The sequence below is a fragment of the Betta splendens genome, chromosome 4 (assembly GCF_900634795.4).
Source record: "Betta splendens chromosome 4, fBetSpl5.4, whole genome shotgun sequence".
Taxonomy (NCBI): Eukaryota; Metazoa; Chordata; class Actinopteri; order Anabantiformes; family Osphronemidae; genus Betta; species Betta splendens.
The window spans coordinates 7531804-7558388 of record NC_040884.2 but is presented as its reverse complement, the minus strand read 5'-3'; the positions used below and the strand labels follow the sequence as shown (position 1 = coordinate 7558388).

Sequence of the window (26585 nt, the reverse complement as noted above, 5' to 3'; positions counted from 1 at the left end):
GACTGATGTCCGGTTTGGTTTTTCCCTTCATCCACCTGTTAGTGCATCACAGTGGTCACCTAATTTGACACACATGTTATTGGAACATGTGGCATGGTTATTTTTAAATGTCTTTACCAGAACTTCGAAGAACAACATGTCAGGATTAGCTGTGCATACCTGTAACTTATTCAGATACACAAATCTCACTAGACATTCACATTGGAGACCAAAAGCTTGTTGCTTTGTCGCGAGTCCTGTCCACCTTCAATTACACACTCCTCCGTGGCCTGTTCTTTACATAGCAGCAGCATGAGAGGCTGAAGATCACACTACTCTGTGACTGAATAAGGAACTCCCTGAGGCAAAAAAATTATTCTGGCCTATTTATAGGTGTGGAAACATAGATCAGCACGTGCCTCCTGCACTGCAAATCCACCTCTAATAGCCTAAATCTTGCTGCGAGCCAGTGACCTACTCAGGCATCTACTTGAGTCAAATGAGGCCAGCTACAGGAGTGACGAAGCCCTACGTGGTTGTAAAGGTGTCTTCGTTCCCAAAATAAAAATTTACTAAAATGTTTAAATGGTAAAGCACATCCAGACATCTCTAAGCCTTTAAATTTCACACCATTAAGGTCATGTGAAATAGGTTTAGCTCTGACTCTGCTGGAAGTCCAGAGGAGTCAATGGAAATGTTCTCGTCAAGAACTGATGCCCACCTTTCAACACTGAGTAACATCTATGGCAGTAGCTTCAGATTGCTTTACTTATTCATTGATGGTCCAAGTTTATTTATGATAACTGCAAAAGGCATTATAGTACAGAAAATGCCTTTGGCTAATATCCATTAATTTCAGCATAACTAAAACTACATAATTTAACACCAACATTAAGTTTTGACAAAAATGCAATCACCACAGATTTAGTAAAAAGCAACCAATACATTTATTTGTCAGAGAATGTGATCATGAAACAGTGGTCCAGTACAAATAAGTGGTTTAACATAAGAGTTATAACACTTCATGAAAAAGCAAACATACTGTAATGATCAAGATAATGATAATTTAAAAGTCTATTTACAAAAAATTAAAGCAAAATAAAATCAAGTCCTTAGATTTACAAATTCTGTACAGAGACGAAGACTGCCTCTTCCTGCTGAAAGAAACAAAAAACAAATACTGTTATACAAAAGTTCTTCATTTCTTATAAAATTATACAATAAAAAGTATACATATACATTTTTTGTGGCTTAGTGATGTGTTAGAAACCATCATACCTATAAACGATTTAGCAGGTTGTTCTGAATGTTTTCATACACCTGGTTGTAAAGCTCTTCTTTGGATTTCAGACCATCTAGGTAGTCTACAACACAAAGAGTTTACATATTCATACATTTGAGAACTGTTTATATATAAAACAAAACATTTTTTGAACAGTTAGATAATCAATAAATAGTGACAAAGTGAAACATAAGAGCTTACCGATGTTCAAGCCACTTTCCTCCATCTCTCTCCTGTGCTTCAGGTACATGGGCCACACATGACCATCAAAGAGTCCAGGAGGGTCAGGGACTGTGTATTGCCTTGTACTGACAGACAAAAAAAAAAAGTGATTAGTGTCCAACAAAAAGGAGGCGAGATGCCAAACTAAATTCAGTATGCGAGCACACTCACCTTCTCCTTCTCTTGCACTCCTCATAAGGAATCGAGATGTAATAGCACATATCAAAAATGTCCTGCAAGGGTCTAGAGAGAAAACACAAAAAGGTAACATTCAGCATCCAAAAGAGTAAATGAGAATAGTTATGCAACTGTCCATAAGGCCCGCTATCTACATCTATGCAGCACGACTGACTATTATCGCCAAGCAGCCACTTTCAAAGGAGAAGCCATTTCTACTGAAGCCCTTATCTTTAACTGCAGGACCAGCCCACGGCTGCATGCGTATGTGCCAGTGCCAAAAGTGCAAGTTAATCATGTGACCCTACAGAAATTATGAGCATTTTTCAGCAGTTCCGAGAAGACAAGACAGTCTGTTCTCATTCACTGTAAATTCTGTGACATGATTAGGAGACTTTGGTATGAACGTCACATCTGAAGAAACTGTACCAAACTAGGTTCCTTTGAAATCTAGTAACAGTTCCCATTACACTGGCCAAACTACCAAATGTACTTTATATCAATGTATTAAACAAGCTTATTAAACAAGCTCGAAAGTCAAGGCATGATCCTCAAGACTAACAAAAAAATAAATAAATAAAAAAAACCTGCTTACCCATAGTTGTACAGCAGGAAGCCCTCCACAATCAGGATGTGGATCTGCTCATCAGGGTTGGCCACAGAGGCAGTGGACAGAGTGACACCATGGGAACGGGCAAACTTCACTGGGTTCTCAATCCAGCCTTTCACTGTGCTGGTCATGGCTTCCATATCCAAAGCTGTGATCACTATAGAACAAAAGGGATGAAAAGACAGATGATGGAAAAAAAAAGGATAATTAGAATATACATAAACAATGTAAACTATTTGGAGAATGTCATTTTTTCATGTGTTCTATTGAATTAAGACTAATACTGTTTGTGTTAACTATTTCTGGAGGGTAGGTATGCCAATAGAAAGGACGTGTATGTGAATAGACGGTAAATAATGAGTCACTGGTAGTCTTCGGTGAAGGCTTACCATCCCATTGTCTAAAGCCGTCCTCCCCGACATCTATCTGATCGGGTTTCTGAAATAACAGTCACCAATAAAACATTGCTGCAACCTCACAGCCCTGAATACTTTCAGATCCCACTTACATGCCAGTCTAAGGCCAAAGGACAAACAAACAGGAAAGACAAACAGCCATGCATAATATAAGCAAGCAGAAACATGCTGATTTCATGGGGAAATGCTAAACAAATGCTAATGCAAATATGCAAGAGGTGATTAGTTTTGGGGATAGATGGAACGACAGCAGTGTCAAACCAAAAGAATTAATAATAAATTGAAAGAATACAGGTAAGAAAATAACAGCAAAAATGGAGAAGAGGGAAATTAACTAATCTGGACATGCACGAATGCAGTTTCCTATCTCTAGTGGCAAAGAGAGGGGGGGTGGGGTGTTACTGAGGGTAGGACCCACTCCTTTGCTTACATGCAGAGCTCATTAGGAAAAGGGAGGGAAACCAGAAATAAGTTAAACCAGTCATCCACTTCTTAAAACTCACCTTGAAAAAGTCATCTTGGTGCACGACGCAGCAGTTGGGCAAAGTCTTGATCAGTTTGTTGGTCAGGGTGGTTTTACCACCATTAGTAACCCTAAAAAGTGAAAGCAAATAAAAGTTAAGTATAAGAGAAGCATGACTGAGTTTTTGTAAACAGTTAAAAAAAACAAAAAAACAAAAAACACACTAGATACCACAAAATCGAAAATAAAATTAGTTTATTTTATAGAAACATCTTAGTCATGTGTATTAAAAATAAGCAAAATATTAATAAATTATTAATTAAAAAGCAAATTAGCAAACAAACAGTTAAAAGAAACATTGAAAAAAAAAAAAAAGTTAAAAAGCACCAAATGGGTATTTGGATACAAGTTAACCTGATCTTTCAGTAACACACGCATGCTCAGGTCCCAACCTTAAAATTCTCCTAAATTACAATCAATAAATAGTATAAGTTAGTTTATATACACTCATTATTGCTGACGATGACGTTCAACTGTGATATTTGCTAGTGAAGTTAAATCTCCCTCCACTTTCCTGAACTCTGGCGGTGAATTTTCAAAAGTCCCGCTCGATTGATGACAACGAGCAGCCGCCGCGGGGCGGCTTTTAAACCGGTTGAGCCCAGCTGAGGGGCGTTCTGGCGGGCAGCTGATAACACATGCGGCCGGAGTTCAATAAACCACAGAGGAATATATGCACGTCTATTTAAACAAGTATCAATTATCAAGTTGCCCTCCTGGACATTATGTGGAGTTGTGTCAAGTCTCATTGAGCGGTTTAACGGCGCCCAGCGTTCAACTATCAGGACGTTCGCCCCAACGAACAGAGCAGGAGAGCGGATACAGAAACAGACGTTAGTAAAGACCCAGAACGCGTTAGCAAACGGACGACTGGAAACAAACAGACGCGCTTACCCGCCAATTCCTATAATGCACTTCATCTCTGTCACTTCTCGGCTCTTCTACTCGACGTCCACTGAAGAAAGCACCAGAATCACTTCTGCCCAAACGCGGTAGACAAAATACGAGTGCAAAAAGCACTTTAAATAATTCCGAATTAGCCCTGTCACGTACACGCGGCTGCAACTAGTTTTTTACCTCTGCTCCATTGACTGAGCGCGTGGGGCACCGCTTTTTATACACGCCTCCAGCCGCCTTGCGTCACCGCATACGTAGCAATGGGACGGTCTCGTGGTCGGAATTGCTCGTGCTCTTTTCCCGTCCTTTCCACTCTGGCGACGTACCTCTTGCCCGCAGCCAATCGGATCCCCCGAGCTCCGTCCAGCAGCCAATCAGAGCCCGCCAACCTGTGGAATCTACATCCTCCCGAGCAGCTGTCGCCGTCCATCACAGAGATGTGTGACCTGCTCCCAGCTTCCAGCCCACGCACCTGACCACCCATCAGTGATGGAAAGTCACCATTGATGGTATAGGTGCATTTAAAACACGTGCCTCTGTTTTTTATTAATTCACTTGTACAAAGGAGTTTAAATGATCTTAAACACATTTAAATTAAATCCAATCTCCCACTGAATTAGGTAAAATAAGTGAATGGCTGAAACACTTGTGTAGCAAAATATACCAACCAACCAAATGTCTTAAGAAAATACTACAGGAAATACATGTTAACTAACTCAAAAGTAAAAAACATCACTACTGAGAGCAGCCCTGTTAACAATGTTATGTTTTTTTTCATTCCTAAAAAATTCAGAGATTACTCCGTTAAAACCTCACACTGTCAAGCATATTTCATGTCTACTCACACCCCAGATAAACGTACATGTGTTAGTGTCTCAGGAGCAGGAGGGCTGTGTGAGCTGCAGCAGATTAATTTAAAAGGAACCTGCCTATTTGGGACAGATATAGCTTTAATCTACAAACAGGCGATGCTCTCAAATGTTCCAGCTGGAGAAGTGATCACAAGTCACAATATATAATGTTTTACTTTAATGCATTCTTATAATATGCAGGAGCCTTCTAAGGCCACAGCCTCACCTTTCCAGTGTGTGGAATGCATGTCCTGCGTCTATTTGTGTGTATATGCAATGTGAATTCTGTCACAGTACAGAGTGCTCAGGGGTCAGCAGTGGGGCCTCTGGTGGGGTTTGAGGAAGAGGGGTGTGATGCTCTGCCCCTGTGACGATGATGACCGTTACACAACCTTCTGTTGAGGTGGTGACTTCACACAGGCAGGGCCTGTTTGCCTCAGTGAGGATTCTCAGCGTGGCACTAAAATGTAGGAAGGAAAATGAGTCCAGAATGTGGCATACGTGTGTTCTGAAAACTTTACAATATATAAATAATTTATATCATCACACCAGCCTATTATGGAAGAATCATTGATTCCACTCACAAGACAAGACAAGTTAAGGTTGTGTCTTTTGTTAAAGCATCAAAGTAAACAATTTGAGATGAACAGTTTATTCAGTAATATTTACAAGGCAGAACCAAAATATGACAGATCAGCTCTTTCCATTTATATCTGAGCAATTTACAGCATGTGACAGGCAAAGGTATTACAGTATAATCCATTGTGCTTTAATAGGCAAATGAACATTTAGTTAGTTTGGGCTCCAACTCGGCGTCTAACTCTGAATGTTCTCTGAACATTTGGTTCAAATATAGGCACTCATTACAGCCACCAGGCTGCAAACACAAGAACCTTCCCTCAGAGAACGAGCAACTGCAGGAGACGACCTGTGACTGCTACAATCAGCCGGATAAACAGTTATACTCGGTTTGTACAATCAACCCACAACCCAAGAAACGAAAGGCTGAACCCTTCTCTAAACGTCATCCTTCAGTCAGATGGCATATTCTTAGTTAATCTAAATCTGAAGTGTTGTGTAACGCACAATCATTATACACGTATTATGGGAAAATTAGGTGAATTATACTTTGTCTTTTGTGAGTTACAGAAGTTAATACATGGAATCTATTATATACTTAACATCATAAAATAAATGAGTGAATGTTATCTACAAAGTCTTGTTTGTGTTTCCACAACATATCAGTTTTTTTACAAATGTTCTCATACGAGGTTCTCAGCAAATTCAGCGGTAATCTCTGCATGTTAAGCACAAGAAGACTGAGGCACATTATGACACAGGAATCAAGCAAAGGTCACATGGGAAACGCTATAAACGCATACATTTAGACAGTTTAAAATGTCCACAGAGCCGCTTTTAAAGGCCTTATGCTACAGCAGTTATGAGTCAAAACTCAAGGCATCCTATCAGGTGGAAACCATCGTTAGAGACATTAACATTAATCAGAATCATTATAAATGTCAGACAGACTCAAGGTATTTAAAGCATAATAATCTGTTAGTGAGTCTCAGGGTGATGGAACATTTGCAACACGGGCTACATAATGTGTTTAACTGTTAGAGACTCATCAACAACCAACAGAAGAGCATCGTTCTTCCTGTGTCCTCCCTCTGAGGGAGAGGAGCATCTCGATGGGTGGAATATGGGAAGGATGACGAGGAAGCACAAGGTCTGCTCTCTGGATAGCTGCTTTTTGTAAATAGTAAAGTTTACATAGGTTTCATGCTCCCATCCATGCTTCCATCCATCCATCACGCCCTGCATGGATTAGAAGTACACATATTCTACAGGATCCGCCTTCAAGACAACAGACAGAGTGTCAGCCTGCTGAGCATAGCATGCAAAAGTGTTCTCAGCTATAAAGGCAGTGATTTTCTTTCTTTATTGTATTTTATACTGTATTTGCCGAAGACTGGTTGTTTAAAGCTGTTTCAATGTATTACATCACTGATGCTCTGATAGATGTGCACAACGGGCATGCAGAAATAACGTTGCACCAACATAATTGGTAAGAATTGTCTGTTCATTGTTGCTAATTTAATTTAACGTATAATCATTTCACTAAGTTATGTTCTATATGAAAACGTGAATATAAGTAAATAATTGGTAAGAAGGCACCAAGTGTCTGTTGATTCGTTTTTGAGCACAGCGCCATCTTGTGGCAAGAAATTCCATGTCGTTACCTGTCAACGCAAAGCCCTGCGCTTCTCATAAGCCTTGATCAACAATCATTGACTTTGGCCTAAAAACGAGACAAGGTGTCACTTCAGTGTGTAAAATATGCAGTGTATGATCCATATAAAGTGACTGTAAAATCCAGTACCTGTCAGACTTTTTAATTGGTTCCTGTGGGACCGAGTGCTGCTGCTCCTGCTGCCTCTGCTCCTGCTCCATCCTACGCACACACAGAGTTGTAGTAAAGTATAAGTCAGGTCACTTAGAGAATAATGTTAACACAATTAGAACTGTACTTCACCTTTCCCTTCGAGCTTTAATCCTCTCTTCGTCAAATCTGAAAATGAGTTAGCGTTATTACGTAATCAGCTCACACAGTAAATCCTATTGTTTTTACTTTTCAATAACGTTAGTGATGACGTCATGTCACATTTACTCAGATCCCATCAGCCTTGACATTCGCTGACAGATTTACATGAACCATCTTTAAAACTGCAGGTTGCCAGTTGCAGCTGCGGCTCATTGCCTCCACCTTGCGGTCAGAGACACTTACTGCACCACACACTCCGGGACGTGGACGTGCTCCATCGGGACGAGCTCGGCCAGTTCATCCAGGCTGTGGACGTATTGGATCTTGTTCATGAACTTCACACTGTTAAAGAAACCACAGTATTCAAATACATATGGTTTAAATCAGTAAAACATCCACTCAGGCTTTGCACTTCATTATCAGGCGCTTGTGATTTGTTTGCATACCAGGAAGCTGTTCCTGGTTTGTGTGCATTACCTGATAAAGGGTCTGGATATAGCGAGGACAGTTCGTATGAACCATGTAGGATGAGCGATGACAAGAGACTTCAGGTTCTTCCTTAATCTGCCCAAACACAAACACGTCCAGTTATTATTTATATCAGGGTATGAATAATATGGCAGTTCATGTTTTAGCGTTTCTGTCCTTGTTTCCCGACCTCCTGTCAATCATCTGATAGCATTTCTTCAGCCAGCTGATTCCAGGCATCTTACTCCGCGGAGTGGCTCCGTTCATGTAGATGATCAGGTAATCCTCCGCTACGAGCATCTCCAGGCTGCTCACCACGTATCTGGGGGGGAGCAGCAGAGTGGGATTCAAATGGACACCACCGGGAGGAGTTTAGACCCGACTGGGCCTTGTGACGCCCCGTGATCCAGCCGGACTCACAGGAAGAGGTTCTCCATGATGTAGTGGTAGTCCGGGCAGCTGCTGTCAGGCAGGTAGCAGGCAGAGAACACGATGATGGCGTTGAGGCCTTCCCCATAATAACCTGGGAGAGAGAGAGAGCCTCTCGGGTGTTAGTTCAACCACTGCTTTCACATAAAACCACATGAAACGATCACGTGAGTGCCCGCATTGGCGTTAGTCGCAGCCACTCGCACCTCCATGCGTGATAACCCGGAGATAAGGCCTGATGACCTGCATGTCGATGCGATGCTCCTGTTCCCCGATGATCACCGTTCTCCACAGGCGTCCGTTGGCGGCTCCATCCCCGTCCACTCCCTCTGACCCGTCACGGGGCCCGGCTTTGGCCGAGGCCACCGGAGTGTCATCTGCACAAGCAGCCAGAACCCCTCTCAGTTTCTCCACCATGAAAAAATATATTTTATATATAAACATTTTCTTTTACAGATGTGGTTCCAGCTGTGTGTTTGCTCCAGTTTATGACGTAGCATACAAAAACATCATGACTGCTAACAAGCATTTTACTCTGACCTTCCCACTCTAGGTCGTTGCCGTTGGTGATGAACTCCAGCGAATCCGTCTCATCCGGCGTGTCGATGTCGTCCACGTTGATGTCCAGGTCGTCCGGCGTGTCCAGGAAGTCGTCGGACAGCAGAGACCCCTCGCTCTGGTCCAGGGAGAGGTTCATCTCCGGGGCCACCAGCGTGCGGCGTTTATGGTGGGACGCGCCTCCTCCTCCCCCTCCTCCCCCTCCAGGTGAGCTCACGTGCAGGGAGTTGGGGGGAGCTTCACCAGCGAGACCAGAAGTGGGGGAAAAAAAGAGACTGAAGACACGGAGCAGGGACTCCAGTGATGTCCAAGCGGAGGAGTGTTACTCACAGGCTCTGTCATCCGTCAGACCACAGGCGGGATCCATGTCTCCGTACTCTGGCAGCGGTCTGGAGGGGAACACAGACAGGTACAGTAGGTGGGATGGAACACAGCAGCCAAGACTGGGTCCTAAACCTTTATGTCGATTCACCAAGACGTTTCCATTTTCCCACTGGATTCTAATCTCCATTATGAAACAGCCTTTATCTGTGCCCTTGCGGTGAAAATGTGAGACTGTGATCAGGCTGGTGCTCGATGGACCAGTCAAGGCGTGGATGTTGTCACTGATCTGGCTACGCATTAAAAAGAGGAGGACAGAGAAGTGATTAACTTCTCTCTGGTGAGAAACGGCAACGGGCGCCACAGAGAGGAGGAGGAGGAGGAGGAGGAGGAGGAAGACGATGATCGGAGGAAAGGAGGGATAAAAAAGGAGAACAGAGGATGAGGCGCGTGGAGCAGCTCGCTGCCGTCCGTCCACGCTGCGTCTTGTTGACAGTCGGGTGCAGGCGGAGGCGCGGGTCAAACTCTGCGTGTGTCCCTGTTGAGGATGAGCAAACAGCGCAGAGACGCGCTGACATGTGCACATCCAGCGCGCTGTTTTTCCTCTAAAAGCCAAACGCTCCATCCTCCCGTCTGCAGGAGGAGCGGTTTATGGCTCCGGATCCGTTCCCCGAGGACCCTGCTGTGACTAACAGCCCAGAGCTAAAGGAAACCAACCCCTTTTCCTAAAGACGGAGCACTGGTTTTGTGCTTTGTTCTAGTTGGTGACTGCATTGTCCTTCAGCAGCAAACATCAATACGAGGCAGAGCAGTGATGCTTACCTACTGAGGAGAGTCAGGGGCTGCTGCTGCCTGAGCCGATTAGCTCCTAGACCTCTGGCACTTTACTGTGTGGTTGCTTCCTCCTCCCTGACAGGCTGCTGCACAGCTTCTCCCACAGCCCGGCGCAATAATCCCTCTGCCTCCGTCCCCGACTGGCTTTAAGCACAACCTGCCACCATTTTCCTGGTGATTCTGTGTTGTTGCTCAGTGACTGCTGTTGCGTCACGTGACGTAGCGCGAGCCCATTTACAGACGGAGCTGCACCTGCTCCCTGGCTTCCTGCCTCTCCATCTGACGGGGGAGGGAGGGAGGGAGGGAGGGAGGATGCTGACTGTCTCGCCTGCCATTGATGCTCTTTCTCTGCCCGTGAAGCTTCGCATTCAAACATGTGACCATTTTTTGTGTTCTAGATCCACCGTCTTAAGTACTTTGACATTACTCAATGCTAAAAACACAACAGTTTGCTTAGAAATCATAAAAAAACAACAGAATATTTAAATGAATGCTTAGTGATTATTAAATGAATCAATGATAATGGGTAAAAGGGATCTCACCTTGGGAAGTCTTCATCCTGCCACTCGTCTTTCACTTCCATGTTCTCCATTCGTAGAGTTGCCTCTGTGGTGCCCATCCCTCAGAGAGGGGAGGCCGGACCTGCAGGTGTGAAGGGACATATTTCATTTTGAACATGATCCAAACCGAAGGAGGAAAAGTGACACATAAAAGGGTCTCACTGACTAGACAGTCAGACGCATGGCTGCACAGCGAAGGGACAGGAAGGTCGGCGTTACAGTAGCATTTCCTCCCTTTCATTACAATTCACAGAGTCAAACCGCCGCTGATCACATGTTTTAATCCCCCCCCCCGCCCACTGCGGTGTATGTGAGAGGCATGTGACGAGTCAGACAGAGCCCACAGAGCTCAGCGCACCTCAGAGTCAAATATTACGTACGAACTCGCTCCCGGGTGGAATTTAAGAGGCCAGTGTGGAGAACAACAGCCACAGCTAATCCTGCTCCACTGCTTCCTTAACCCTGCTGTGTATATGTATGACGCTGTCACCAGTAGTATTCCCAGGAAACGTAAAAATTCCCACATTGAACCATTTGAGAAAAAGCAGAATGACGATGACAAGGAGAAATATTTTCAGTGGTGTGATTATTAGGAGGAGAGAACGCGTGGTTCCTGTGGGTTTGCAGTGACACTTGTGGCTGAGTACCAACTGGAAAAGAGCCACGTCTCTCAAAGAGGAAATAATTAATACCTGCAGGTCTTCTGAGTAAACAAGGAACAAAGTGAAGGTAAGAGAGTGCAGCCCGTGGTTTCTCCCACAGACACACCACCGACTTGACTATAGAGGCTCGAAATCATCTGACAATACCAGAAGAAAAACAAAAGAAATAAATGATTAACTATAGAAAATTAAACCTGCCTCTTCATCATTTGTTTGGCAGAATTATAGCTGGAAATGTCATGAATGCAAAGCTCACATAAATATATATGTAAAATACTAGAAAATGCCCTTTTTAAAAATATTGTATTTATCATATCTGTCCACTTTTTCCTTTTATTTTTCAGTGTCGCAAAAACAGATTTGTACAGGTGTAAAAATGAGCAGGACTTTAAATTCATGTGGACAAATGGTCCACTGGTGTTTCTAGGTCGTCCTAAATGGTTCAGCCAGTAGGAAAATAAGGACTGGATCAAACACTAGTGGACGGTACAGAATAAAATATGATGATGCTCAGTTAGCGGTTGTACTTACATGAGCAATGTGATGAAGCTCGTCACCAAGTCCTCCTGCCTCCTCAATCACAGATGCAAAGACCCAAGGGGACAAAGTCTTGATCCTCCGCGCCGACAGAAAATCATGGGTCTGACTGAAGTCTCTCGTCTTCCTCTCTGTCTTGGACTAATTCACATGCACACGCACTCATGCACAGACACAGACATACAGTGTCCTCGGTGTCAGACGCGAGCCAGCAGCAGGTGTCTAAAGACAGGGGGCACCTCTGTGCTCCACCCTCCCTCCTCCTCCGCCGCCTTTGGCTACCTTTGTTGGGGGAAGACTGGCCGTGAAGAGTGAGACGACAGGCTGCCCCTCAGCTCCTGCGTCCACACCATCAACACACAGAAATTCCTTTAGAGGGAATGCATCTGCTCTGGCATCATGATCCAAGCAACCCAGACGCCCTCTCCCCCCGTTTCTCTGCCTGTGGTTAGTGGATCATTTTCACCCACTTTCTTCACCCTCTCAATCAAATCAAACCCTTCTTCTTTATCTTGTGTCCGAACCCCTTCAAGGAAGCGATGTGTTAAGTCCTACAGGAGACAAAGTAGCAGCAATCCCTGTGTGTCTTCACTCTATTAGAAAATCCTGCTGTGGTTTTCAGCGGTCTTCTAAGAGGCTGCTGTTCCCTGGCAACAGCATCCCGTCTCCCTCCATCCACAGACTTACCCTCCCTCTCTGTCTCCCCAACTCTCCCCACGCATTAATTATTCAGTCCCTTGCTTCACTTGTACCCAACCAATCATAGTCTCTCACAGAATCCCTGCCATGAATGCTGATTTAATCTACATTTGTCTGCAGAAGATCTTTCTAAATAAGACATTTTGTGCAGATGAAAATACAAGGTCGTATTGCCGGAATAGCTGTTAAATTATCATTAGCATGCGCATTGATGGCAAACAGAAAATATGAATATCATGTCCTATTGAAATATTTTGGCAAATAAGTTGTTGCTTAGCAGCTGGACATACTTTAGATTGTGTGTTTATCGACGGCGCAAGCGTGACTGACATTCAGCAGATACCGCAGGAGAACAAACAAGAGAAGCAAGATAATTCATGTCAGTCTGCTTCCGTGTTCGCTTAAGCTGGGGCTATCAAAAAGATATGGCTGTGATATTTTCCATTTTAACTTGGGAAGGAATTTGATATTATATAAAAGAATATTTTTCTACAAAAAAGAAGCAATACAGCAATAATAATATTACAACTTTGTTTATCGGTTTATTATTGTAACGAACAAAATACAAATCTAATTTTAAAGATCACTAATTAAACCAGTTAGCTTTTACTCCCTCTTGAAAAAAATCGTGAATACATAACAGTAAATACGACTTACACACTGTATGCTGGAAATGTTTTTTCTTACGCATTTCCGGTGTTGGAGCAGCGTTTGTGGGGCCGTGAACTATCTTGACGCTAAGCTTCATCTTCGCCGCTTTCTGCCAGTACTATATGCCAAGATGGCTGCAAGCAATTATTTCGGCTTCACACATGGTGCCGGTCCGCAATACAGGTAACTCAACTATTATAGGTTGATGTCAGCGTGTGTGTTGAGTCACATTCATCAGCTAGAGATGTGTGTCGGCAGAGACACGGCCCCTGGTGGGACTTTACTGCGTGGCGTTGCCACCGCAGCTAGCTTGACCTGCTACTTGAGTTAGCTGAGGGGAGCTAGCTGCGTCCGCAGGCCAGCGCTTCACGTCATGCTGATCGGTGTTAGGTGAATCCCAGTCCGGTCACGGTAGCTCGGAAAGGTCCTAGCGATGGCTCAGCGGTTTAGCACGTTATGTACTTTGGCGTAAAGTACATTATACTAAGTATCACATTGGCTGTGAAGTTAATCGAGCTGGCTCTGCGTGGACGGGTGAGAGTTTGGCCGGTGTTGCATCTATTTGATTAGAAGACTAATTTAACCTGGCCCAGCTTTATTGAAAGTCCAGATTCAAAATCCCGCAGCAGTGCGTGTGTTCAAGCTTTATGTTCACAAAACACGTGCTGCTGCAGGAACACAGTACCCACATCAGCACACGTCCCCAATTACAATAGCAAAGTGTTTGTTTAATGATCACTGGCCGCAGTCGAGACGTGTGACGGTCTGTGAGTGAGCTCATCAAACCTGACGAACAGGAGCGATCAGATTCGTCTGCATCGCATCCAGTCACACGTGCTGCATCTCTTTCGGAATGCTGCTTTTCCTGATTTTATGTCCGTTGTTACATTTAAATTACACTTTAATAACATTCAGATGTGTCTCTGTGTTGAATGCATAGCGTTGTTTTTTTAGCTTCATTTAGCATAAACTGCAAATAATTACTTCATCTGGTAAAACTTTCTAAGTTAAAAATGATTTTTTCAAATTTATTATTTTCATCTAATAACAATAGTTCCTAAGGAGGAAATTTGGGAATTATTAATTGAAGTGCTGCTTCGCTCAGTGTTTGTACTTGGTCTATGTAGATTTAATTTTCTCCAATGGTATTTGAGAGTAATAGGTTAATGAGCAAATCAAATACCTGCAGGCTCAGTGTGATTGGCCACTTTAATACAAACTGATTAGAAAATACATAATTGTCATAACATTTCTGTCATTGTTTCAAACATTCTGTGGGACAGCCCTGCGCACACTGACATTTAAGCCACAATGGTCTCAACCCTGTAGCAAAACATTAGGAATGAGTAGCATGAATTGTCTGGCATCTACAGTATATTGCCGCAGACACAGTAGTTATAGTAGTAGTTTAGTAGAGCTGCAGCATTAAGCTTTGTTCTCCATTTAGTTTAACCTTCAGAGGCTTTGTGGCTTTGGTGATGAGGATGAGCCAGAGCTGACAAGTAGGTCAGACAATGAGTGTCCAGCTAAATGTATTGATTTGTGCTGTTTTTTTGTCAGTGGGATATTTGGGATAATGTCTGTCTCTAATGCTTCAGATTGAGGCTGTGAATGTTGTTTGCACTTGTTCTTTCTTCTGGCACTAAAAGATGACTAGAACCTGATAATCACTGACACATGCTGCGTTCTCTCCAGCAAACATTAGAGATAGGGGAAAAGTCAGTGCATGGCTACTCGCTCACGCAAAGATTCCCTGTAATGTTGCCTTCCATAATTTATTAATCTTAAACAGACATGATGCGGTTGTTGTTTTATTAAGTGTGTTTTCCACAGTTCTATTAATTATACATTATACAAATATATCTAAAAATCTTAGTAATACTTGACTGAGGTAGATGGGACAATAGTTCAAGTCCGTTTGAGGCATAACACCCCACAATTTGCTAGTTAGTTTTTCCAGCTGTGGGTTGCGTGAACTAACTTTGACTTTCCGTTCCTCTGCTTGCACTCAGCACTCAGCCTCCCCCAGCCTACTCCCACCCCTCCACGGCCAGTTACAGCGTCCAACAAGCTCCAGCTGTGGCTCATGCAGTGACCGCATCCTACGCACCAGCTCCAGTTCAGGCAGCCCGGCCTGTGGCTTCTGTCCCTTACCCTGCCTATCAGAGCCACCAGCCTCCCCCAGACTACACCTACAGGCAACCAGAACCCCCTGCCCCCCCACAGCCCACCACCACACCACAGACCTACCAGGTGTACTCGGATACGGTCAGTCGCCTTCGGCTTCTCTTATCTCATTTCTGCCCTATGCTCACTTAGCTTTAGGTACCTTACTTTTGTGTACTGCCTTCTCTTGATCAAACACAGCAAGACAACTACAGCTACGGACGCCCTGCTGCTGTGACTACATACGACAATAAACAGTACTACCAAACTAGTATAGCTCCTGCACAAAGGACACCTGCAGAGAGTTACTACCAGACAGGTGAGCCAGGTTATATTAATCTTCATGTTGTGTGACAGCGCTGAGCAAGAACCAAGACTCAGGTTTAAACACCTTGTTGGAGGATTTGTTAGGCATCATTCTTGGTGGCCTTTTAAGGTGATGTGCGAGAAATTTGACTGCTGCTTATTTGCTAGAGAAATTATCCAGTCTGCTTTGCTGGAGCGTCTTATGCTTATATCTCATCCCTGCTACTAGTGGGAGTGAAGAGCGTGTACAGTCCAGCGCCCACCACTGTCTACAGCCAGCCTCCTCCCCAGAGGCAGGTAACGGCCCTGAAACCTTTGGCCCCCTCCAGCTCTGTGTCCACCAGCTACAACATCTACCCTGCGTCTACCAGTGTCCAGCAGCCTCCAACTCCAATATCATCCTACACCCTGGGCTCTTCCTTCAGCTCCACAGTTTCAGCCACCTCCTACTCAGGTAGCATACCGTAAGAGAGGAAAATAACAGTTGCTTTACTCAGCGTAGCCTTGTTGACCTAAGTTGTGTGGACAGTGTTATAGAATTTATTGCTGCACATTAACTTACACATAATGTTTGCTGCATTTGTTCTGTGTTATTCCCCTTTAAGTCCAGGTCAGTTCATTTAAATCATCTTTAGGCCAGATGCCGCCCCCTGTGAAATTAAAGTGCAGATTAATGCTTGCATGACTGCAACTAAGTATTCATATTTGACCCATATCTTGAATGTGTGTGTTTTTTTTCACAATGATCTTCCCTTCTTCTCTTCCTTTGCTCTCTCGCCCTCAGGCATTAGCTATTCCAGTTATGATTCATCTGGCTATACCTCCGCATCCACCCCCTCCTATTACCAGCCAGCTCAGCAGACTCTCGCTCAGCCACAGCCTCCACCTCAACAGCCTCAGCAGCACCAGGCCCCCATCCAGCAACCGCCCAAGCAGCTGACCAGCTCATCATGGAGCAACTCGGGCAGCAACATGGTGACGGCTCCGGCAGGCAACGCGTACAAAAAGCCCACATTTCACCAGAGCAAGATGCAGAAGCCTAAAGGGCCGCCGAAGCAGCCGCAGCTCCATTACTGTGACATTTGCAAGATCAGCTGTGCGGGCCCTCAGGTACGGAGTCACGGATGAGAGGAGGTTGAATCAACATGATTGTATTTTCCCATAGCCGGCGTGTAGCCAGAGGACGCTAAATATCACAAACAAATACATATTGTTAAGTTTCTTTATTCACTTGCCTAATCCTTGCGATTTTTTTGTAAATTGCTGGTCCAGACATACCGGGAGCACCTTGAAGGCCAGAAGCATAAGAAAAAAGAGGCAGCTATGAAATCTGGGGGACAGACGGGGAACAGCAATGGGCCCAGAGGGGCCCAGACTCAGCTGCGATGCGAGTTGTGTGATGTCTCCTGCACTGGAGTGGATGCCTATGCTGCTCATATTCGTGGGTCCAAACACCAGAAGGTTAGAACAACAATAATGTTTTTCTCTTTCTAAATTAATTATCTGTTGTAGTGTAGAATATGATGTTTAATTATTGGACACAACTTTGCTCATGGTGTTCATTCTTAGTTGCCAAGTCTTAAAAGTGCCTGAGGGATTTGGAGTGGGATTAAGTATCAGCAGCTTTAGGTTGTTCTCCCTCTCTGTCTGTGTTAACCTTGGAAAGGTGGTGAAACTTCACACTAAGCTGGGCAAGCCTATACCTTCCACCGAGCCGGTGTTAGTGAGTTCCGCTCCAGTTGTCACGACATCGACAGCTGGGAAACCTCCGGCATCCGCGTCCACTCCTGCTTCTGTCCCAGCCACTTCAGCTCCCCCTGCGACACCCAAACAGGTGGCGTTACACCCCACGGTTAAAACAACACCACCAGTCAAGAAACCAACTACTTCTAAAATAACTGTCATTTGTAAGTTTGCTCATTTGCAGTGGAGTTAAACAGTTGTGTATTATGTCATTTATTGTGAATCTTAACGTCATCAAATGGATGACGCAACCCCCACATAATGTAATGCCTCTCTACTCTAAGGCTGAAAATACAAATGTCTTGCCTCTCCCACAGCCACTAAGCCCGCCAGCACTTCAGCACTGACACCAGTACCAACAGCAGCGCCGCCCGTGTTGACTGCAGTGAAGGTCGAGGAGTCGTTGCCACAGTTGCTTCACAAGATGGAGCCTCATAGCGAGGATGAGGATGGAGACAAAGCTGGAGGCCAGGGAGACATCCAGCCAGTGGGACATGACTATGTAGAGGAGGTAGAGTAAACTGGAAGTAAACCCCAGTGTTGCGTCTGTAGGTGGCGCTGGGCTTACATTCAAGGCACATTAGTAATGTAATGAATGTAAGCCTTTATCTAGATTGACATTATTCCTTAAATCTTTGATTCTATATGCAAACAAATCACGGGAAACTTGTAATTGCATTGTAAGTCTAATATAGGTAACACACTAGTAATTCCTGTCTGCAGTGTAGTGTTATCGTTTTAAATCCTACTACTGTACATCAGTGTGTCTTTCCCCAAACTGTCTGCTTTAGGTTCGCAATGAAGACGGCAAAGTGATTAGATTCCACTGTAAACTATGTGAGTGCAGCTTTAATGACCCTAACGCCAAAGACATGCACCTGAAGGGACGAAGGCACAGACTGCAATACAAGGTGAGAGAGTGAAAGACCTGACCAAGAACTTGACCATAACTCTGCGATAGCAGGTTTCTTCAGTTAGATGTGTGTCTGTGACAGTAAGCATTCTCTGATGTGCTTTTAACAAGCTGAAGTTACATGGTGAGAACAAGACTGTTTGTTCTGTCCCTTTTGTAGAAAAAAGTAAACCCAGAGCTTCCTGTGGAGATCAAGCCCAGTAACCGAGCCAGGAAGCTGCAGGAGAGCAAACTGAAGAAGCAGAAACAGAAGGCGGTGCTGAAGAGACAGAGAGATGACGAGCAACGCTGGCACATGGAAATGAGGTTAGGCTTGCGGTCAGAAATGTATTTCCACACAGATATGACCTTATTAAAATAGACTATAAGGACGTGCAATCATGTAGGTGATATTGCCAAACAGGAAGTTCTAAAGCTCTGACTGACACTGATACATAATCAAATATAATCTACATGAAAAGCCTAATCCTTAATTGACTGAATTGAATTACTCACTTGAGTAGGTTTTTTCTGTATGTATGTGATGTTCGGTTTGTCATACCAGACCTGGGAAGGAAGACTCCTGCTGCTGGTTCAAACAAAATGTGTTTCATTGACACCCACAAACTTTTCTTTGAGAATAAATTCCTTTCAATGAAAGACTATAACAGATCCTCCCTCCTGCAGGCGGTATGAGGAGGACATGTACTGGCGGAGGATTGAGGAGGAGCAGATGTACTGGGGGGAGCAGAGGCGCAGGATGGTTCCTCCACCCCTGATGAGCCGCCCCGGCATGCCGGTGCCCCCTCTGCTGGTGAGCCTTGTGTTTTTTGCTAGTTTTGTGCGCTACAGAATAAAAATTGAGACGTCTTTCTAAGCCCGATGATATTCCCCCACTTCCTCTAGACATGCATGCGCCGGCCTGACTCTCCCGATGATCGTCACATCATGGCTAAACATTCCACTATTTACCCAGTGGAAGAGGAGTTGCAGGCTGTTCAGAGGATCGTCTCCCACTCTGAGCGAGCTCTGAAACTGGTGTCAGATTCCCTGTTGGAGAAGGAGGCACCAGCTGCTGCCACTGCTGCTACTGAGGCAGAGGAAAAAGGGTACAAGTCTCCACCTACTGTAATAATAAAATAACCGTTTCATCTCAGATTAGAATGAATGAATGAGGTAGTTTTATTGGACCGTCATGACTTCAAAGCTGCGAGTAGACCAATAAACTCCATCCACGGAGGATCTGTAGAGGGTGCATTTCAAGGCTTGTATGCTTTGTAAAATGTCTATAAGGCTTAAAACTCCATCTTGGCCTCTTTTTCTCTGGACAGTAGTGAGAACTCCGCCCGGCTGCTAAAAGGCGTGATGAGGGTGGGCATCCTGGCCAAAGGCCTGCTGCTTCGAGGAGACAGGAATGTGGAGCTCATCCTTCTCACCGCTAAGAAGCCCACCATCGCTTTACTTAAAAGTGTCGCCAAACAGCTGCCCAAGGAACTGGAGGTAAGAAAAGCTCATAAACAACACTGTTAAATGAGAAAACATTGAGACTGTGTGTGAGGTGAAGGGAGAGAGGAACTTGGTAAACACACTCACACTGTTAGCATCTATTCTCAACATCCTTTAGAAATATCTTCAGTCAGATGCAATAGAGACTTAGAAAGGGGAACTACTTGTCTGACGCTCCCTGCCTTATGACTTGTCATAAGAGCAACATACTGGGGGCCTAACCTATTATACTGTAGTTATGTAACACGTGGAATGGAACGCTTTTTTGCCAAAAGGTTTCGTTTCACAACCTGACGCTCTGTTTTTAGTACACATATTGGTACATGGGTTCATCTCATAAGCTGTAGAAGTTGATTAATCATATGTGAACATGTGTCTCCACAGCCAGAAAAACAATGCTTTTACTTTACTATGAGATATTTCTGTAGTTTACTTTTACTCTCTGCTCTAGCGTATGTCTAGGATTCATCGCTAACACAATTGTTGTCTTCATTTGTGTAGATTTTGGGATTGGACAAATTTCTCCATGTTCACAAAATGATTAAACTGCCCCTAAGCTTTAGAGTAAACCTGTGGGTACTTTTTAAATAACTGCGATTTCCATTTAAGGTCCACAGAACAGAAGTGTGATAAAGACAAGGATGTGCTGTGTTGTAATTGCTCACCCCTTCCTCCCTCCTGCTTTAGCGCTTTTTCACTGATCTTTAGATTTACTGCCTGGTTGTGACACCTGCATCCTACAGAGTGAGATTGGGATTTTTTTTCTCCCACAAAACCTTAATATTACAAAGGTACAGTAACACTGATAAATAATTGTGTTACTGACACTATTGAAATAAGGGAATTCTCAAGAGAAACAAAAATATTTGTAAAAATATGTTGTAAAAGTGATGGTTTGAGTCTTGCCACACACGGCTATTCCAGCCCCCACACCCCCTCCTCCTCTGTAGGGAGTAATCACAAGTGTCCTTTTAACCGGCAGACATTTTCTGAAGATCAGTATGAGGTGCAGGCTCAACCCGAGGAGGCGAACATCGTGATAGTTTCAAGCAAGGAGCCCAAAATGCAGGTGACCATTTCTCTCACCTCGCCGCTGATGAGGGAGGACCCTGCTGCTGAGAAGGACAAGCAGGCAGGAGGAAAAGCGGCTGAGAAAGGTTAGAGAAGCCAAAGCTTTCAGTACCAGACTACCAAATGTTAGCAATGTGTGTAATGCACCGATCTGTATATACACTCCTTGCTCCACCCTTCCACCCATTAGCAACTGAAATTTCAGGCTGAAGCTCTTAAATTACACAGACTGAAAGGTGGGACTTTAACTAAGCCCACGTTTAAGATTTTTTTTAACCCCTAAATTAAGAATGAACTTCCACATTCATTTGTCCAGCCTTTTTCATTTCCCACATTGTTTGCAGTTACGCTAGTCCCCAATTTATTTATTTCTTTTCTGCGACATGGGAATCAAAAGCCGGGCTCTCCGACCTTTCTGTGCCACTGAGGTGTGTGTTTAATTATATGAACACATGCTCAGGTAAAAACCTTATTTATTACACTGAAGTGTTGAGATAATGCCCAGGGATGGAAATGCTTGAGTAATGAATTAGTTACAAATCATGCAAACCAAAAGACTCATATGAGAGACACTTTGTTTCCTCTCGCATTTTTCCCGATGAGGCCTCGGAGGGGATTTTGAGGTCCAGCGACTTTCCATCTCCTTGTCTCTCATCCCTGCACCATGACATGGCATTATCAAGGCCAAGGTGATGGAGTGTTGATTTGTATCTATGTATCGCCTCACAATGATCAGTACTAAAAGGAAACACTATTGACTGAGCCATGTCATTATTTTCCTTGCATTCAGGATTTGTTTAGAGATCATTGTGTAGCAAACACTCCTCCACCTGCTCCAGTAACTGTCAGCATTTTAACGTGTTTTTTACCATTTGAAAACATGGTAGAAATGTTTTCTGTGCCTTTTTTGATTTTGTAAATTTTGTTTGGGTTTGTTGATCAGTGCCCCATGATTCTGTATCAGCAGACCTAGGCAAGCCAAAGACTGACACTTGTACACATACCACTAAGAATAGTACGACTTACTGTAAATGAAACTTTTGTTGAGTTTTTAAACTCTCTCGTTCCTGATGGTCATAGGGGCTTAGCTGCTGCCGGGTCAAACCTCGGAGCTCTAAGCGGGATGATAAATGACTTTGATTCTAAGTGGTATGGGAGTGCAGACTTCAAGAGCGGCTTTGGTTTTGTTGTGTGTTTCCCTTGTACCTCTGTAGAGAGAGGCTAATAACGTCTCTGTTGCTACATTTATAGCAAATATGGAAGTGTGGAAAACCCCAAGGCCGGCCTTGACACGCATTGCCTCATCACAGTCCGTAGTACACGCACTGAATGTTTTGAACGAACCTGTCAGAATGGTACATGCAGCTGCAGTGGCAAAAGGTCTTAGCAAATGTCATTATTCAATATTAAGGCGGTGTGTTTCAGTCAGTGACTCTACTGTGGTAACATCCGCGTAACATTCTAAATTGTTCCAATATGGGGACACAGTTCGGATGAAATTCTACAATCTCTGCCTCCAGAAAGGTTGGGGACAAATGTATAAACTACATATTTCCGGTGTATTCGGTGATGAACAGAAATATATTTTAATAATTCAGGGGAATGTAGAGTTTGGTTCCACAAATTCAATTCAAATCTTGGTGTGTCAGCACCTGAAACAGTTTTCACCCCATGTTCAAAAGATTCCAGAGTTTCTGGACCTAAAATCTTCGTGGTCAGTTTTTACTGTAGCTGGTGAAAGGACTGATTTTGTAATTTTCTCATGATGATGTTTTAACTGAAATTTTTAAACTGACAACATTTATGTATAACAGGTCAGTTAGGGGCAACAATTAAAACCGCATTGATTGTCAGATAAATGTTTTAGTGAATTGACAAATCCCAGAAATCAGGTTTTATTGTAATTTAGAGAAAGCGCCAACTTTTCTGGACGTGGATTTTGTAAACACTTAAACATAACCACTTGTTTACCAGCAGTGATGGGAAAAAAAGGACGTGTGCTTTTCTAATGAAAAACTGTTTAGTTCCTCTCCTCAAACCTCCTCGTACGAGTGATGAAACGACTGAATCACTGAGATAAGGAAATTAATCTTTAATTCAGCAACATTTTGACTCGGCATAATAGAAAACAGTAACTTACACCATTAACACTGTCTTCCTTCCAGAGTCCCATACAGTCACAATAGTCAGCATGCTGAGAACCAAGGCTGTGATGTAACAGCATTAAACACAAGAAATGGACAGCTGTGGATCAGACAGTAAATTTAGCCGATCCCTTATTTCTGAAACTATAAACGTCTCTGTCGGTGCCTTGCTTTTCCTTCTTGTTATATGTCACCCTCTGCTGCGTACCGATTCTATTTTCTGCTTGTCTTTTACTTGGAATATCTGTTAAATATAGAATTTTATTTTCAATGAATCAGCTTGATGTGTTTTGGGGAAAGGATGAAGTGTTTGGCGACAGATAAACCCGGAGCATCCTGCGTTTCGGACTCTCATTCTTTATCGGCAACATTGTTGAGTCACTGTTCGAGTTTTGCTCTGTTTTGACTGTAAGTTGTGAGATGGTGCGTGTTCTGTCCACCAGGTGTGGCTGAGAAGGAGCCTCCTGATCTCCTGAATAAGAAGAAGTGTCTGGAGAACCTGGCTGCGCTCCGTCATGCCAAATGGTTTCAGGTAAATGCATCAGCTTTTGGATCTTTCGACCCATGTCGGGGTCAGGATTGTACCAAACCTGTGGAGACTCAAGTATGAATCCTCCCCATTGGCCAGTAACAGTGGACTTACATGCGTAAATCATTTTGTGGTTATTTGTTTTCGCGGATGTTACAAATGATTCTGTTTCCTGTAGAAGAAAAAACATTACGTACACGACTAACGTGGAATTCAGGGCTATTACTTCATGCGTCATGCTTTTTTTTTCCTGCAAAGTGTTCACTGATCAGTTAAAAGGTCACACTATGAAAAGCTCGTGCTTGTTTTGAACTTTGACTAATGGGTTTTTTAGTATTTCAGTTACTGGGAAAGTTAATTTTGTCTGCCAGATAGGCAAGATAACATCACTATCGGATATGACGAATAGCATCATTTAAGTGTAATTGAATATAATCACGTCACAGTTGCATTGCAAAGCACCACTGTTTGATCTCTTTATCCTTCCTACTCACTAAAGGCGCGAGCTAACGGGCTACAGTCCTGTGTGATCATCATTCGAGTGCTGAGGGATTTATGTCAGCGGGTTCCCACCTGGGGACGGATGCCCAGCTGGGTAAGTGTCATTATACTGCACTTGTTTCACCACCGAAAACAAAATGGAGCAACGTATAGCAGGTGAAGAACCACCCTTGACTGTCTGTTTCCCCCCTTTGTGTTTCCTCTTGCAGGCGATGGAGCTGCTGGTGGAAAAGGTGATCAGCAGCGCTGCAGGCCCACTCAGCCCGGGGGAGGCCATGCGCCGAGTCCTGGAGTGCATCTCTACAGGCATCCTGCTACCAGGTCCGACAGCTGTAATGACATGCCTGTGAATTACGAATCCTAACCCCAGATAAAGGGGATCTACCGAAACAAATGGCAAATGTTGTTTACGTCCGATAATTCATACGTTTCTTTTATTAAATCTTTACATTGGTTTAAAGGGTCTTTAGGGGCTCTAGTACAGATGACCTTCAAATCTGTAAGGTCACTGATTCGCTCACTAGGTTTTTATTGTCTGTTGGTTCCTCCTGTCAATCAGACGGACCAGGTTTGATGGACCCATGTGAGAAGGAGCCAACCGATGCTCTGGAAGCGGTGATGGTCCAGTCCCGAGAGGACATCACTGCCAGTGCACAGGTGCCGTTACCGAGCGTTTTGCACAGCGGCTACGGAACCGCTTCAGAGCGGTCCACTCATTCTGCTGTTCTGTTCCCAGCACGCCCTGCGGCTGCTCGCCTTCCGTCAGATCCACAAGGTGCTCGGCATGGAGTCTCTGCCGGCGTCAAAGTCGAGCGCGCGCAACCGCAAGCGTCGGCGGGACGTCAGCGACGCGGGGGAGGAGGAGGGGGAGGGCAAGAAGGACAAAAAGGAGGAAGGCGGAAGTGCTTGACCTTTTGCCGGCAGAGCGTACGTGTTGGCTAATTTAGAGACTGGTAGAATGTTTACTTTATTTTAAGGTTTCTTATGTGGACAACAATCTTAACATGCAGCTATAACATGGATATAAACAACTCAACATGTTACATGTCTACCTTGAATTTAAATGACTGAAGTGTGAGAACTCTGACTGAAGCTCAGACATAGCGTCTTTTAAAGTAGACAGAGAGAACTTGCTCCTTTAGATGAAAACCATGACAACTACATGATTCCACTTCAGTCCACCTTCACTCTAGACGCCAACTCCTCCTCACTGTTATTTTGTCCACGCACAGACAGAAACACAACTCGACCACTTACAGTTGTATCGTTTGAATATGATATTACCATGAAATCATCAGCACCTTAAGCTTTATTCCCAGTGCTTCTCATTGAAGAGGAGCCTGAACTCCGCTGCTCTTTGGGCCAGTTTAGTTCCACGTCCCCCCGCGCGAGGAAGGATCCAGTTAACCAACACTGATGCATGACGTTTGTACGATGAAATGTGCTCAAAAACAAACAGAAGACTGACTGATTTTCAGATATACGGTACTGTGATGTTCATCGTGCCTAAAGTGATGCATCTGCGCTGCCCAGTTGAACCTACATGCTAAACTTCTGTTGTCTTTGCTCCCTCTAAAGTCTCCACTGACTCTCTGTTGACTCTGACACTATGTGAAAGTTCAACGGAGGACAAACAAGAGTTTCTGACCAAAGTTCCTGCAATCACACCTTTAATCATACCTGCAAAGTCTACATACAAACAGCTTCCCATTAAAGTGCATCACTAAGTTTTTGCCCCCCCCTCACCATGGTTTTATGTGGAGGTCACACTGGAAAGCAGACCGGTCTCTGATGGGACTCGTCTCATCTTGCACAGTCTGTAGCATGCAGAGGATATGAAGCACTTAAGAAACGATAATGTTACTGTATGCAGCCATAATTTAAGCGTTTGAATAATTATGCCTAGTAACCTTTCTTGTTCCAGAGTATGGTTAGCAAAAGAGACACTTTAGTCACAAGATGGAATATCTGCTGTACTGATCAGATGATTATCGCCCTTTGACCTTCTTCCTTGTGCCTGCATCATGTTGTGTGTTACCGACAACGGAGTAAGATGAACATGTATGAGTTTGTGTGTGTGAGTGTGTGTGTGGTTCTTATTGTAATTACCTTGTTTCGTAAAGATGTAGGACGAGGAAGGGACAGTTGCACAACTTTTGGCTTAAAGGTTGACATGTGAGACTTATTTTGTAGTTTGAATTTCTCATATATACACATCTATATATGGTATGTTTGGCCTATTTTATTTCTGAAGGATGATGCAATGTATTTTGTATTGTTCAGACATAAAGTGTGAGCGTTGCCGTCTCTATTATTTGAATGTCTTTGTAGTGTTGGCTCACAAAGGATTTATTAAAACACTTTAAAGCCGCCTCGTCTCCAAACTTTGTGTCACGCTTCGGTCATGAGCGGTTGCGCGTCAAGGGCGAGACGGAGTCGTCCGACAGTCGCCTTCAGCGTCACTCCTTGCGTCGCCGCGTTCGCATGAACTGCGTTTTCCTAAATA

The 26585-nt window shown here is 43.9% G+C and overlaps 3 protein-coding genes across 9 annotated transcripts; 1 reads left to right on the top strand and 2 right to left on the bottom strand.

The window, feature by feature from the left end:
* Window positions 1-902: 902 nt before the first annotated feature.
* mibp (muscle-specific beta 1 integrin binding protein) lies at window positions 903-4329 on the bottom strand. 3 transcript variants are annotated; one of them, XM_029149167.3, is made up of 8 exons: window positions 4104-4329; window positions 3190-3280; window positions 2660-2708; window positions 2256-2427; window positions 1655-1726; window positions 1463-1569; window positions 1258-1343; window positions 903-1136 (listed from the first exon to the last, which is right to left on the bottom strand). In XM_029149167.3, the coding sequence occupies exons 1-7, from the start codon at window positions 4127-4129 to the stop codon at window positions 1258-1260; spliced, it is 603 nt and encodes a 200-aa protein (XP_029005000.1). In that variant the 5' UTR covers window positions 4130-4329; the 3' UTR covers window positions 903-1136. The 3 variants fall into 3 exon arrangements, with proteins under 3 accessions (XP_029005000.1, XP_055363951.1, XP_029005001.1); XM_055507976.1 differs by having other exon boundaries at window positions 4287-4309; XM_029149168.3 differs by lacking the exon at window positions 2660-2708 and having other exon boundaries at window positions 4104-4154.
* Window positions 4330-5593: 1264 nt separating this feature from the next.
* Window positions 5594-12569, bottom strand: atcaya (ATCAY kinesin light chain interacting caytaxin a). 5 transcript variants are annotated; one of them, XM_029146530.2, is made up of 13 exons: window positions 11866-12566; window positions 10655-10754; window positions 9288-9346; window positions 8940-9194; window positions 8606-8776; window positions 8391-8493; window positions 8161-8292; window positions 7980-8066; window positions 7746-7844; window positions 7494-7529; window positions 7341-7412; window positions 7201-7259; window positions 5594-6814 (listed from the first exon to the last, which is right to left on the bottom strand). In XM_029146530.2, exons 2-12 carry the CDS (start codon window positions 10729-10731, stop codon window positions 7226-7228), a joined length of 1125 nt encoding a protein of 374 aa, XP_029002363.1. In that variant the 5' UTR covers window positions 10732-10754; window positions 11866-12566; the 3' UTR covers window positions 5594-6814; window positions 7201-7225. The 5 variants fall into 5 exon arrangements, with proteins under 5 accessions (XP_029002363.1, XP_029002360.1, XP_029002361.1 ...); XM_029146527.3 differs by having other exon boundaries at window positions 5594-6775; window positions 11866-12564; XM_029146528.3 differs by lacking the exon at window positions 11866-12566 and adding an exon at window positions 10839-11516 and having other exon boundaries at window positions 5594-6775.
* A 680-nt stretch (window positions 12570-13249) lies between these two features.
* On the top strand, window positions 13250-26450 carry zfr2 (zinc finger RNA binding protein 2). Its single transcript, XM_029146524.3, has 19 exons — window positions 13250-13404; window positions 15234-15489; window positions 15589-15706; window positions 15923-16147; window positions 16478-16803; window positions 16966-17154; window positions 17360-17600; window positions 17754-17947; window positions 18228-18347; window positions 18510-18655; window positions 19016-19142; window positions 19235-19437; window positions 19660-19828; window positions 20817-20991; window positions 23493-23581; window positions 24078-24173; window positions 24289-24400; window positions 24639-24736; window positions 24816-26450. The coding sequence occupies exons 1-19, from the start codon at window positions 13352-13354 to the stop codon at window positions 24987-24989; spliced, it is 3111 nt and encodes a 1036-aa protein (XP_029002357.1). The 5' UTR covers window positions 13250-13351; the 3' UTR covers window positions 24990-26450.
* Window positions 26451-26585: the final 135 nt, after the last annotated feature.